General features: G+C 46.4%; 3 protein-coding genes across 9 annotated transcripts in view; 1 reads left to right on the forward strand and 2 right to left on the reverse strand.

Moving 5' to 3' along the window:
• Positions 1-17: 17 nt before the first annotated feature.
• On the forward strand, positions 18-2,930 carry LOC120895359 (protein claret segregational). 2 transcript variants are annotated; one of them, XM_040298656.1, is made up of 3 exons: positions 18-1,861; positions 1,947-2,599; positions 2,682-2,930. In XM_040298656.1, the coding sequence occupies exons 1-2, from the start codon at positions 218-220 to the stop codon at positions 2,589-2,591; spliced, it is 2,289 nt and encodes a 762-aa protein (XP_040154590.1). In that variant the 5' UTR covers positions 18-217; the 3' UTR covers positions 2,592-2,599; positions 2,682-2,930. The 2 variants fall into 2 exon arrangements, with proteins under 2 accessions (XP_040154590.1, XP_040154589.1); XM_040298655.1 differs by lacking the exon at positions 2,682-2,930 and having other exon boundaries at positions 1,947-2,673.
• Positions 2,819-4,199, reverse strand: LOC120895360. Its single transcript, XM_040298657.1, has 3 exons — positions 3,731-4,199; positions 3,441-3,666; positions 2,819-3,340 (listed from the first exon to the last, which is right to left on the reverse strand). The coding sequence occupies exons 1-2, from the start codon at positions 4,025-4,027 to the stop codon at positions 3,463-3,465; spliced, it is 501 nt and encodes a 166-aa protein (XP_040154591.1). The 5' UTR covers positions 4,028-4,199; the 3' UTR covers positions 2,819-3,340; positions 3,441-3,462.
• Positions 4,200-6,214: 2,015 nt separating this feature from the next.
• LOC120895357 (calcium/calmodulin-dependent protein kinase kinase 1) overlaps positions 6,215-13,078 on the reverse strand; it is an 85,283-nt gene continuing 78,419 nt past the window's right edge. For 5 of the 6 annotated variants that reach the window (XM_040298653.1, XM_040298650.1, XM_040298652.1 and 2 more), the window contains 5 exons: positions 11,959-12,132; positions 11,597-11,777; positions 10,576-11,302; positions 9,886-10,072; positions 6,215-9,396 (listed from right to left, as the gene is read on the reverse strand). In XM_040298653.1, coding sequence (XP_040154587.1) covers positions 9,358-9,396; positions 9,886-10,072; positions 10,576-11,302; positions 11,597-11,777; positions 11,959-12,132 — 1,308 coding nt within the window. In that variant the 3' untranslated portion in view covers positions 6,215-9,357. Of the gene's footprint in view, positions 9,397-9,594; positions 10,073-10,575; positions 11,303-11,596; positions 11,778-11,958; positions 12,133-13,078 lie in introns of all 6 variants that reach the window. The other variant, XR_005738311.1, reaches the window with a different exon arrangement.

The following is a 13,078-nucleotide window of genomic DNA, read 5'->3' on the forward strand; positions in this document are numbered from 1 at the left end:
AAAATGTAACCGAAAATGCGCTTCTTTCAGTTGTCAGCGACGGTTTCAAAAACAAATTCAGCAGCCAAACGAACGCACTGCGTCGCGGACGCAAAGGGTGAACGAAAAGTGTTCCAAAACAAAACAAAAATTACCGTGAAAGCTTGCAAAATATCTCTTCCGTAACGAAAAAGCAGCTGCCAGAGAACGCGTATCGGGTTGAACCAGCTGCCCCAGGATGGACTCCAGAATTCCCAAACCTTCGTTCCTGAAGAAACCTACCGGCCCGTTAAGCCTGCCGGGCAATGCTCGTCTGCCGTTGACCAGAGACTTGCTCAACTTACCGTCCGCAAATTCGACAATGTTCGCCAAGATGCGTATGCCCTCGCCGGATAAGAGAAGCGAGAGTGGCGCGATGGTGAATCGTGCCAAGCTGCGCCGCAGCCGCTCGGCCATGGATCTGAACAGGCCGGACTTTCATCGGCCCAAGTACACGTCTACCCTGGCACCTGTAGCGTCACGGGCGGGCGGAAACATCAATGCCAGTACGGTCGCGATGATGGTGAGCAGCGATTTGGTGAAACCGGTACAGACCAGCTCGAACGGGTCACGGGTGCACCATCTGCGAAGGAGCCGCTCGGCCTGCGACATTGCGATGGCGTCGAACGTATCTTGCTCTACAACTTCATCGTCGGCGAGCGGGATGTCATCGCTGGCAGGGTTCAAGCGACAGCCGCTACCAGCTGCCCATACAAACTCTCGCACTGCCGTGCCGCCGGCCAAGGTATCCAAAATGACCACCACGAGCACTACAATGCCACCGAGAGGAGCGGCTGCAGTTTCCAAACCGGTGACACACAGGGCAGCCGTCGCTGCTTCATCGGTTGCCACCGCTACGGCCAGAAAGGTTGCTCCGCCAATCAAAAGCGCGGTAGGCGCTAAAGTGGGCAGCAGTGCAAAATTAAACGGATCGGACGCATCGAAAACGAGCGGAGTAGGCGCAAAGACGGCAGCGAAAACGATGAACAAGCGCATCCCACCGTACGACTATAAGGCCCGGTTTGCAAACCTTACCGAAAAGCACAAAGCGCTGATGGAGAAGCACGAAAAGCTGCAGGAGGAACACGCCAGCCGGGAGTCGCTGCAGGAGCTGTACGACGAATGCACCCGCGAGCTGGAACTGCTGAAAGCGGAACACGCACAGCTGAAGGCAGAGCTGGAAACGATTCGTCAGTGCAACGATGAGCTAAGCCAAACCAACCAAACGCTCTCGGCCTCCCTCGATCGCACGGAGTCGGAATTGAACAAGCTGCGGGAAAAGTACACCGTGACCGATCGGGAAAATGTGACCCTGCGCATGCAGCTGAAGGAGCTCCAGGAGCGGGCCGCTTTCCTGGAGAAGGAAAACCTCACACTGCAGGATGCGAACCAGCGCAACACGGAGCTGCTCTTTCACGCCAACATCGAGCGGAAGGATCTGCACAACATGGTGATGGATCTGCGCGGTAACATTCGCGTGTTTTGCCGTGTGCGGCCACCGCTCCCGTCGGAAGAGCACCGGATCGAGTGTGGCTGGAAGTATCTGGACGAGCAGTCGATCGAGCTGATCGCGATGGACGGCAGCAACAAGCGGATGGACTTTAGCTTCGATCACGTGTTCCATCCGCGCACGACGCAGCAGGACATTTTCGATAACGTTTCGCCGCTGATACAGTCCGCACTGGACGGGTACAACGTGTGCATCTTTGCGTACGGCCAAACCGGCAGTGGCAAGACGTACACGATGGACGGTGTGCAGGACAGTTTGGGCGTCATTCCCCGCACGGTTGATCTGATTTTCAACGCCGTCAAAGACTACAGACGCTTCGGATGGGAGTATGAGGTAAGGTTTTGGGGGGCTTTTCACCGGAGGACACTCGGTGGTTGCTATCATAGGATGCTTTCATATTCTCTTCTTACCCACACAGATCCGTGTCACATTCTTAGAAATCTATAATGAAATACTGTACGATCTGCTCGACACTTCCGGCACGACGAAGGATCTGGAAATAAGGATGGCAAACGCGAAAAACAAAACAGAAGTGTACGTTTCGAACATCATTGAAGAGACGGTGGACACGACAGCGCGACTGCACCAGCTAATGAACATTGCCAAGCTGAACCGGGCGACGGCCGCCACCGCCGGCAACGAACGCTCGTCCCGGTCGCACGCGGTCACGAAGATAACGCTCATCGGCACGCACCAGGAAAAGTGTGAAACGTGCATCGGGTCGGTGAATCTGGTCGATTTGGCCGGCTCCGAAAGCCCGAAAACGAGCACACGCATGGACGAGACGAAGAACATCAACCGGTCGCTGAGCGAGCTGAGCAACGTGATACTGGCGCTGGTGCAGCGGAACGAGCACATACCGTACCGGAACTCGAAGCTGACGCACCTGCTGATGCCGAGCCTGGGCGGCAACTCGAAAACGCTGATGTTCGTGAACGTGGCCCCGTTTCAGGACTGCTTTACGGAGACGGTCAAGTCGCTCCGGTTTGCGTCGCAGGTGAACTCGTGCAAGCTGCAGAAGGTGAAGAAAAACAAGGTCCTGAGCGGTAACGGCGTCGTGTAATCGCACAGGTAAAACGATCCCAATGTATGAGCATCTATTTTGTAGCTTAAGAATTATTGTTTGTTTATTCCGCTCTTCTTAACCTAACAGTTTTTACTGCTTTTTTGGACCATGGCGTGTTGGGTAACTGTAACTATCGCCTCCCGGGTGTGTAAAACAAACAAAGGGAGGGAATGCGCCAAACGGGAGAGCGAATATTATTCAAATTCTTTAATTAATGCCCAATCTTTTACTATTCAGCGACAATCGTTGGTTATGCGTTTATTATTACAATTTAAAGCAAAAACGAAAGGCTAACACACCAGCGTACAATAAATTAACGTATTTCCTTTTTAAGAAGCTTTCGGACGCAAGAATCATGAAGGCAAGCAGAAGCAGCTACCACACTACGTAGGGATATCACAAAAGAAGGATATTTCGTTGAATATTTGCAGCACCAAGTTGAGCGAAACGAGCGCAAGATGCATCACAACACTAACGTCGCGCGTGTGTAGTATGTCTATGGAGCGAGTCCGCGCCGAACGCTTCGGCCAAAACAGTACCATTACGTTGGCCACCAGCAACAGTGCTACGACTATAATGGCCAAAATAGCGAGCCAGAACAAAACACTAACGGCCGTGCTGTTGTTGTCGCTGTGTGCACGGTGATAGTTGATCGTTTGTGCCACATTCACGGACAGTATTGTGGCGAATAGCAGGATAATGTACAGCAAGTCGAAGCATTCCTTGCGGCGTTTAGACCATGGCCTCTGGTTGTGTTACAAAGGAAACGGGGGAGAGATAGAGAGAGAGAGCATGCATTAGAACTGCATTTAAATGCATTACACCAAATCGTGCAGCACTACCCACCCGAATTCGCTCCATTGCCGGCTCAGACGGCACTGCAGTTGGGTGGACCCGCCGGTGGTAATGCTTGATTAAACAGAGCGGTACACTGTGCGTCCAAGTCGTTGAAAATCTGCAGCGTTAGATTGATGGTGAAGATGATCGCCATCAGCACGAAGCTGGCCCAGTAACGGCGTGGCGAGGGCGCAATACCCTCCCCCTGCAGCATGCGCAGCACTAGCAGCGGGTACTGGGGAATGGTTTCTTGTTTAATGCTCTATACCTTACCACAATCCATACGGTAACCGGCTTACCACACAGACAATCGAGATGGCCACCAGCACAATGTTGAGCCAGAACTTGAAGCCCAAATCCGAGCCCACCTGCAGCAGCGACTCTAGCTGGTGTATGTTCACCGTCAGGATCGTGATTAGCCCCGCAATGTTGTGCACGTCGATCGTGGGTGTGCGAGCTTCATTCGCACTACCGGTGGTACCTCCTGCCACCTCCACACCGTGCTCAACCTCTTCCCCTTGCTCCGCGGTTGGTCCCTGCTGCTGCTGCGGTCGGCGCACTGTTTGAAACGGTAACGATTCGGGCTCACGAATCATTATGTACACGTCTGGGGAGAGGAGGGCAGGGCAGCCCGATGCTGTTCACCGTTGACCTACCGTGCCGTGCACGAACGTACTACAAAACGTTGCTATCGGAAGCGTGTTTAATATAAACTGAAATCAATGGCATCATCAAGTGCCCCCGCCTTCGTCTAGACAAGCTGGGCACGGTTTAATGCAGTTTTATTTTGTTTTTTTTTTTTGCCATTTCTCGTTCACGATAAGATAAACAATCTCAGACAAAAACTGCATCCAAATTGTGCAAAATAGGTTAAATTTTGCTTGTTATCTAGTGACGACGAAACCTTCCTTCGTTCATAGATAAGAAGGGTTTGAATGCATTTGTGGCAGTTTGGCGAAAGGAAGGAATGCGAAAGAGCAGGATTAGGTTTCTCTTAATGCGTTTAAAAATAGGAAAGCAGTAGTATATTAAGTCAATATGTAACGTTTGAGTAAAAATAGAGCATAATTAATCATTTAAGTTACATCAATTTAAAATTTAGAACTCAAACTCGAACGAGCATATTATTTTGTTTCGGATGTTACACCAAGTCACCAAAAGTTGCATAAAAAATAGGCCATTTCACATATTAGTAAACAAAACGCGACACCAAGCAGCTGATTTAAAATAGAAAAAACGAATGATTTTTATTTGGATCAATCTTAACACATTTCAGGCTTTGTGTAGAATCTAATATATATATAATATACATATCATATATAATTTTGTTGCATGATCGATTGTATAACTTTCTCATCGCTTTTACTTGTTTTCTTCTTTTTTTAGTACTTAATTAAGAACAGGGGAAGTTGGTTCTGCTGTTAAGTTTCACTTGCGAGCTTTTGTTTTGTTTAATTGTGTAAGTTAATTATGCTATCCTTGCCCTCCCGGCGTCTCCCGTTGTTTCGCCTACTGGCATTTAATGCAGTGTTGGGAGAGTTTCGGTTTCACCTCCTTTTTTATTCTCTGTTTTGAAACACGATACCGAATAAAATACGGGGCTGGAGAGGAGAGTATTACTATTGCACCAAATGGCATTTGTGTGTGTGTGTCCATGTGTCCTAATGTCCGCACCGTGACGGTCAACTCCGCGTCCATTACACGCCCCAGCAGCTGCCGTGTGTGATTTTTCTATGTTTTATCCCATACTATTTCCTTTTCTTCATTATTTTGGTTTCATTTTTCACCGACAAGTGGGTGTATTTTGTTGCTTTTTGCAATCCACCACGCGCCTGATTGTCTCTGGGGGGAGGGGGAGCGGGTCGAACGGGCGCGTAATATTCGCATAAGTGCTGCCCCCCCCCCCCCTCCCCCCCTTTACGCCACGTGGACGTGCGATCGAGGGACAGAGGACTGCAACAAACACCACACCACCGTGTATCAGATCCTTTCAATCCACACAAAACAACACCCGTGCTCCGGTTATTGCTATTAATTCACTTACAAGGATAAACTCTTTTTTTTCGCTTTCTCCTTTACTTAAATACTACAACGATTTGAGTTGAGTCGAAAAAATGCACCTTTAAAATTGTGTTTGTGCGTGCTTGAGCTGTGCGAATGTTACAGATCGATTTAAGAGAGATGATGAAGAAGACACAAAGCGAACAAGGAGAGAGATGGAAAGAGATTGTGCAGTTATTATAAAAATTGTGCTTTTTTTAGTGCATCTTATCGCATGCTTTTGCTCATAATTGTGTATTTTTAATTGTAGAAATGTTTAAATTTCGAGACGGCGTTGCGCACGCAAACACGCAAACATATGCGTGCGCTCGCGCACAAGCTTAAAAGCTTTCGCTCATCGCTCGCCAATGTTCTCTAGCGCAAACATGGACGATTGAAAGAGAGAGAGAGAAAGAGAGTATGTTGTAAAGTTATGTGTTTTGTTTACGTTTTTCATCATTTTTGGCCTTCGTTTTTCTTTTCTACCAGTTTTCTGCTGCAATCTGCAAATACTAATAAACTTCTCTTTTTTTTAATATTAATTTTCTTTAATTTATTTTGAAATAGGAAAAGTCTTATATAAAAGTTTACGAGTTTTCGCTTGCTGCTTGCTTGTGTCGCCCGCTCTCTAGCCCGCTGTTTTAAAGGATGCACAAATCTACAACTATGGAGAGTTTTTCTTTTATCAGATTTTAATAATTTGCTTCTCTTTTTCCTCTTCTATTTGCACCCAATTTTCTTGCTTTTTTTTTAAATCATTTTATCACAAATAAGGGGGGGGGGGGAGTTTTGTGTAGTAGTAGTTATATGCTAAAGCTTTCCAAGTGATTACTCGCAATGGGTTTCTCTCATGTCTTATGGTTTTTTTTTTGTATGACTCGTCACTTTGTATGTGTGTGTGTGTTTTTATGTTAGTTTTAAATTTTATGTAGCTTGTCAACTTGATATGCTTTCGGTAGTAGTTGTTAATAGTTGTTAAAAGAGAAAGAGAGAGAGAGAGAGACAGAGAGTTATATAAAATCGAGACACAAGTGTCATATTTTCCTCTGCATTTTCCATTGCACTTCTACGTTTCTCTCTTGTTTTTTGTTTCTTTTTGTATTAATATCATCTACGCTTAAACATTATTTAATCTGGAGTAACTGAAAATTTGTAAAATATCATTATGCTTCGAATGTCGAATTGTATGTTGTTCTTTTTCTTTTCCCCAGGCTTATTATTAACATATTTTAAAAGGGATTTTTTGTATCCTTTCTCTTGCTTCCTTTCTCACACTTTCCTCCTACAAAACACGGTTCAATTTTAACAAACAATTGTTCAATTTCAATTTCCCATCTACACACACACAAACACCTTTCTTGCTTGACTTGTGTGCTTCCCTTTTTCGCCTCCCCTTTTTTTCTCAACGAGAGAGGTACACTGACTCTAGGTTTAACAATGCAACAATGCCGTTACGCGATATGCTAAAGTGCATTGGGCTGCGCTTTGTCCTTCCGTTTTGATGTGTGCTTGTCGATTTGTTGTCGCATGCATCATTTCATCGTTGGTGCAATTGTGGGTGCAGATAGGTAGGGGGGAGGGGGGGGAGGGAGTGTTGGAATTAAAAAGTTACACAAACAAACAATGCAGACAAATGCATCCTTACGTGTTCCCCATTTTCAGTTTGGCGCGGGTTGTAATAAAGACTCTTTAACATTGCTTTCTTTTATCGCTTTCGCTAGCGGGTTTATTAACAATTTTCAGTATTTTTTTCTTCTTCTTTTTCTTCTTTCTGCAACAATTAAAAAACATAACGATCAGAGTTTTGCTTCTCGTTGTATTGTGATCACTTTCAGGGTTTCAAACCACGTGGTGGTGGTGGTTTATGGCGGTTATTGCTAACAAGCATGGGACTGGGTGGGGAGTCATTGCAAAGGGATTTTCTATTGGAGAGGAAAAACCACTGTTCTAACTATGATATCTCTAAAACGAGCTTGATAAGTGTAGGATCGATGACCGATCGATGGATCGGTACCGTTCCAAGAAACTGTGTAAGTGTAAACTGTCAATAAGGAGACTGAGTTGGGACAAAAGGGACCACAAGATGGGACGAGCTGTTTCCTGTTTCTTTGCTTTTCTACATTTTAATTGCTGACTACTTTCACCCTACGGCCCTTTTTCCTCCCTTTACTCTAGTAAGTCTATCAGCCCTCGCAAAGCCTAACAAATGTGTCTATATTTCGCGCTAACTTCTTAACAGCCGTTCTTACCAATTAGCTTTGCTAGATCGCGGGAGAGCGAGGAAAATGGAGGAAGGGGGGGGGGAGAAGTGGGGTAAACAAAGCCCGAGGAAAACTGTACCATAAATGTATCCGTAAAAACGGCTAACCACTAAAAAAACCCGTCTCTTTGGAGGAAACTCGTTCGATATCGTTTAAAAAATCTATCGCTTCTGGTTTTGTTGCTACTTTATCATCTACCTTATCATACGATAATAACCCGCGTCATGCGAACGGCGCGGGCGGACGACAACGGCTAGCGGATTGGTCTTTTTCTGGTTCTATCATTGTGATTCCAACTTTGAATTTTGCTGTGGCGTGTGGTGTTCGTGTGTTGTTGTGTACTTGTTGTGTGTAGGTTAAATTCCCCCCCTTACAATTCCCGTTTTATTTAGTTATAGTACGAGTTTATGCCCGGTTCTTTTTTTTTTTGTGCGAACGTTTTGGATAGCTCGATTTATTTTCCTTTCTTATCATATATTCCATATAAGTAGTATTAAAGCGTTTTCAATTCTGAATTTCCACGGGAAAGTTTGCCACAACACAGGTGCATTCCTTCCCGCGGTCTTAATGGAATGTTGTGTGTGTGCGTGTGTTTTATTCATGTACAACAACAGTTAGAGAAAAATGTAAGAATAGCGTTAGTTGTGCCGTTGCAAACGGTGACGATTTTAAACATTAAGATTTTTACGATGCCCGCGGTTTTAACGGGTTTGACGGGTAGTGGGAGCTATCACTTAATAAAGTACTAGAAATGATTATTATTAAATTTTGTATTGAAAACAAAGTTAAAGCAGCACAACAGCAGCAGCAGCAGCAGGGTATTAGTGCAACCAAGCTGTTGTGTCTGTCTCTTACATGCTAGCGTGCTTTTTGTTTGTTTTTGTTTTGTGCGTAGTAGTACGAAATAGTAGTAGACGGTCTGATATTACAATGTCTATAGTAACTCTGATGACTTGTGCTGTGTTTTTTTACAGCGTATGGGTATAGAAACTTGTGCGGGGCCTCAATTAAAACCTGGATCACTAATTAACTAATCAACTATCGGTATATTAAAACTAACAAAACCTTTCCTTCAAACGAGCCCAAAAAACCTCCACACCACACGGTCTGGGCAGTTTGCTGTGTTTTTGGGACCGTCCTATTGCACACTGTGGGATGCGTGTGTTTGTGTTTGTGTTTGCACAGCCCTTATTGCCAGAGGCTCTGTCGCTTAACCAAACGCTTCTACTTTGTTCCCTTCTTTGTCACAACGCCTTGGGGCGCGTTTCGTATCAATAAAACAATTGCAATAAACCAAACATTAATGTCATATTACGGCGTTTTGTTTTTGTGCACTACGCACAGACGCTCCATCAGCTAAGTCGCCAACTGTCAAGCGGTGACAGTTGAGGGTGCGATTGTTTTTTTTTAGTGCGCAGTCTACTCTACTATCTACACACACACACACCACACACATACACACTACACTGCACACTCACTGTTGGCAGAAACGGTGTACGAAATCGGACGCCATCTTTGATGCCCGCCCAATCGATGGACGAACCCTGTACCATCGGGATGGTGTTAGCACGCGTGGCAGCTAGAAAAAAGAGGCAAGTGGGGAGGGGAGGCTGTGTGAAGCTACTCTACAGCAGTACTTCGTAGTAGGAGGTACTAAGCAGGGACTAGAAAAACGGCACGTGGATAAAAATCGAAATGAAAAATTTGCAAATGCATCAGAGAGAAGAAAAAAGAGATAGAGAAAAAGAGAGAAAGAGAAAGATAGAGAAAAAGGGGGGAAAAAAGATTGAAAAGTAGAAAAGATGTTTGCGGTTAATTGTAAAAAGGAGATAGAAAACGGATTTTGAAAACAAAGCCACTACCTGCACTACTGTAGGTGTGTTTGTATGTGTGTGTGTGTGGTGTATGTTTGTATAGCAAGCCCGTTGCTAGGCAAACTCTTCTCACAACCTACACAAGCGTCTGATGCGTCTGCAACACTTTCTAGCCACAGGATGGCCATGACGAAACTACGAAGCGCACTAACAACAGCCTACGCGATGTGCGAGTGTGTTGTGTGCTGTCTGTGTCTGTCTGTTTGTGTGTGTGTGCGTATGTGTCTCTCTCTAGCGGCAAGCTATCGGCTACTCGGGCGGAGTGGTAATAATTGTTACCGTGGCCGTATCGTTGTCCGTGCTGGAGGATGGGCACGATACGTCCGACCGAAGCGTGAGACTGTCCAGCTCGGAGATGATGCTGCCGGTGGTGATGGTGGCGACGGTGGAGGTGGCATCCGGACTGCCGAGCGGGCTGGTCACCCCTTCCGTCACCGACGGGAGCAGCGACTCGCTCGAAGGTTGGCTGAAAGCAGATTGGCAACGGAACGGTAAGATTTACGATATCGCAGAATATGAAATTCTTGATATGAATATCAAATTATGAGACAAATGTATTGATGAACCCAGGACAATTAGTTATACTCGAAATGACTAAATTCATCTTTCTTTAATGTTAAATCTTTTAATATTTATGAATCAGTACAGATTCATATGTCATTAAAAATGCATACATCACTACAGATTAATGAATCACTATGAAATCATCTCCAAAGAGTCGTCATCATCTGGACAGTCATATCCCTGGAATATCCATAAATCTTTCTTAGTTTTAGAGATTTATGAATTACGAGAGATGCGTGAATCTTTAAGAAATTGATACCAGTTAAGAATTCATAAAGTTCTTTGATGACATTTTGAAGATTCATACAGAATCTTTGGAAATTCGAAATTCGAATCATTCAAGATTCATTCGAACGAATCTGCAGGAACAATTCATTCAATTCAACAAAACACACTAGTGCTTACCGTTCCGAGGTGTGATAGTCGCCCGGGGCCGAGTTGGAGCGGCCCGAGCGGCAGAACCGTTCCAGCCGCGAACCGCCCGCCTGCGGTGCCCGCCCCGAGATGCCTTTGGTGAACGGGTTCTGGAACGAGTGCTTCTTCAGCATCGTCTTGATCAGGATGAGCGTGTCCAGCTTCGGTATGCTCTTGACCACGCTGCTCATGTCCTCGTCGCTGATCTGCACAAGCCGGCAGTTTTCCTCCTCGCTCGGCAGCCGCACCGTACCGTGCTTGGTCATCCACGGGTGCTCCTTGATCTGGGGCAGCGTGATGCGCTGCTGCGGGTCCTTGTCGAGCATGCGGCTGATCAGATCGCGTAGCTCCTCGCTGATGGTGCTGGCGGTGGCACTCGAGCAGTTCGCCGGAAACTCGAGCGGATCGTTCTTGATCTTCTCGTACACGCCCGGCACCGAGGTGGCAATGAACGGGACGTTGCCGTGCACGAGCGAGAACAGTGTCGCGCCCAGGGCCCAGATGTCGGCCGCCTTGCCATTGTAGAAGTGTTGCCCGGGCAGCAGGGTTTCCGGCGCCCGGAAGGCGGGCGTCCCCGCCGTGGAACCGTTGTTCATGGCCGCATCCTCGCCGAGGAACTCGTTGCAGACGCCGAGGTCGGCCACCTTGACGCTGCCAGAGTCGGACAGCAGCAGATTGGCCGGCTTCAGGTCCCCGTGGATGATGCGCTGATAGTGTACTGTGGAATAAAGGGAGCAAGGGAGGGGATTGTTGAAACCCTGACGCTAACTGAATTTGCCGGATGTGCGTGCGCGTGTGTGTGTGTGGTTCCTAGCCTCAGGGGAAAGGATAATCAGATTCTCGCTCTCTCGCCCACTCGGGTGTTGATTGTTTTTCGGGTGTGATTTAGCGCCACCCGTCGGCGGAATCAATCACCATCCCAATCCCAAACCGACCGGACAGTACGGCCCCGCAGGCAGCGAAAATAACACCCACGCACACACACACACACACGTATACACGTGTTACTTACGATATTCGACGCCCAGCAGCACGTCTCGAAACACATTCCAGGCACGTTCCTCGCTCAGGGGTGTTTCGGTCGGTATGCTCAACACTTCGCCCTGTTGCACCAACTCGAAGACTAGATAGAGCGAATCCTCCAGCGGATCGTCCAGCACCTCCACCAGCTTCACCACGTTCGGATGGTCCAGCTGAAAGGCGGGCGGAAAGGATTAAAGAAGCACGTTAAACCGAGACAAATCAAGCAAAGGCAGATAAACACAAGACGTGACCTTCGCCCGGTTGCCCCTTTAGGGCGCGGTGAAAGCTTTATACTCCCGTGGCTCCGCCAAGGGGTCACTGCATTCAATGGCATGGGGCAATTCATCGTACCTTCTTCAGCACGGCAATCTCACGATACACCCGGTCCAGTGGCGATGTGCCCCGCTTCGGTCCCCGGCGCATCAGGCCCGCCTTGCGAAGGAGCTTCCTTTTCGACAGGATCTTCATGGCGTAGTGTGTAGAGTCTTCCTCGGAGTATGCCAGCTTCACCAAACCGTACGAACCCTGCGCGGAGAGAGTGAGAGAGAACCGGTGGTCGGTATAATCAAGTTGTGCAAATCTGCTATTCTTACTGCATTAGGTCGAAATCTAATTTGTTACCGCCGTGAAATGGAGCATAATCTCTACGGTAAGTGACACGAGAAGTAGTAGTTATCCGTGAAAGTTATCGGTCTTTTGTAGGTTCTTTTGTAGCCGGAGGCGCACTGTGCTCGACATAGTGTGGTTGTAGTACGGTTCACGCTAACTGTTTCCAATTTACTCTGGTACCGATTATTTTGTGAACGTGACATTAAATCGGTTCGAAATCTGGGCAAGCGAGATTCGTTTACACGAGACAACTCGATAAGGTATTTCAATTACATCAAAGTGTTTTGACTATTGGTGCTAGTGAATGTTGGATTAAAGGCAAATTTCAAGTCCATCTTAGCGAGATTGTTGTGCGGCAAATCTGATTTGTTCATGCTCAGGAAACAAACGCATTAATCCTATGCATTTGGAAACAAAAACTGCTTAATTTTCAACCATACTTAAACAAATTCTTCTTCTTCTATTAGGCGCAAAGTCCTACGCGGAGACGTGCCGGCTATTACAGACTTTCGAGACTTATTCAGTACCACGCAGCTGAATAGTCAGTCCTTGATACGTATGAGGCTTGAACCCATGACGGGCATTTTAATGAATCGTACGAGTTGACGACTGTACCATGGGATCGACATAAAAATCCTAAAGGTGTTATCAAAACAGGTACATTACATTGCATTACAAAAGTAAACATAAACTCTTGGCCAGGCTTTGCAAAACGCCTGAAAGTATGCAAAATATTGGTTGATTGATTCAATTTATTTTAATTTTTTTTATAAACAATAATTTTATTATAAAAGAAACATGTAATTTTATAGATTCAAACAAAACACAGCAACAAGCTACACTTCACTAGCACTTAGTATTA

Source organism: Anopheles arabiensis, chromosome 2 (genome assembly GCF_016920715.1).
Source record: "Anopheles arabiensis isolate DONGOLA chromosome 2, AaraD3, whole genome shotgun sequence".
Lineage (NCBI taxonomy): Eukaryota > Metazoa > Arthropoda > Insecta > Diptera > Culicidae > Anopheles > Anopheles arabiensis.

Excerpts from the sequence above, each read along its gene's own strand:
- LOC120895360 (XM_040298657.1), bottom strand. The coding sequence starts at position 4,027 with ATGATTCGTGAGCCCGAATCGTTACCGTTTCAAACAGTGCGCCGACCG. Across the intron at positions 3,667-3,730 it reads CCATCTCGATTGTCTGTGTG|TACCCGCTGCTAGTGCTGCG; the intron begins GTAAGCCGGTTA and ends ACCATTCCCCAG.
- LOC120895359 (XM_040298656.1), top strand. The coding sequence starts at position 218 with ATGGACTCCAGAATTCCCAAACCTTCGTTCCTGAAGAAACCTACCGGC. Across the intron at positions 1,862-1,946 it reads GCTTCGGATGGGAGTATGAG|ATCCGTGTCACATTCTTAGA; the intron begins GTAAGGTTTTGG and ends TTACCCACACAG.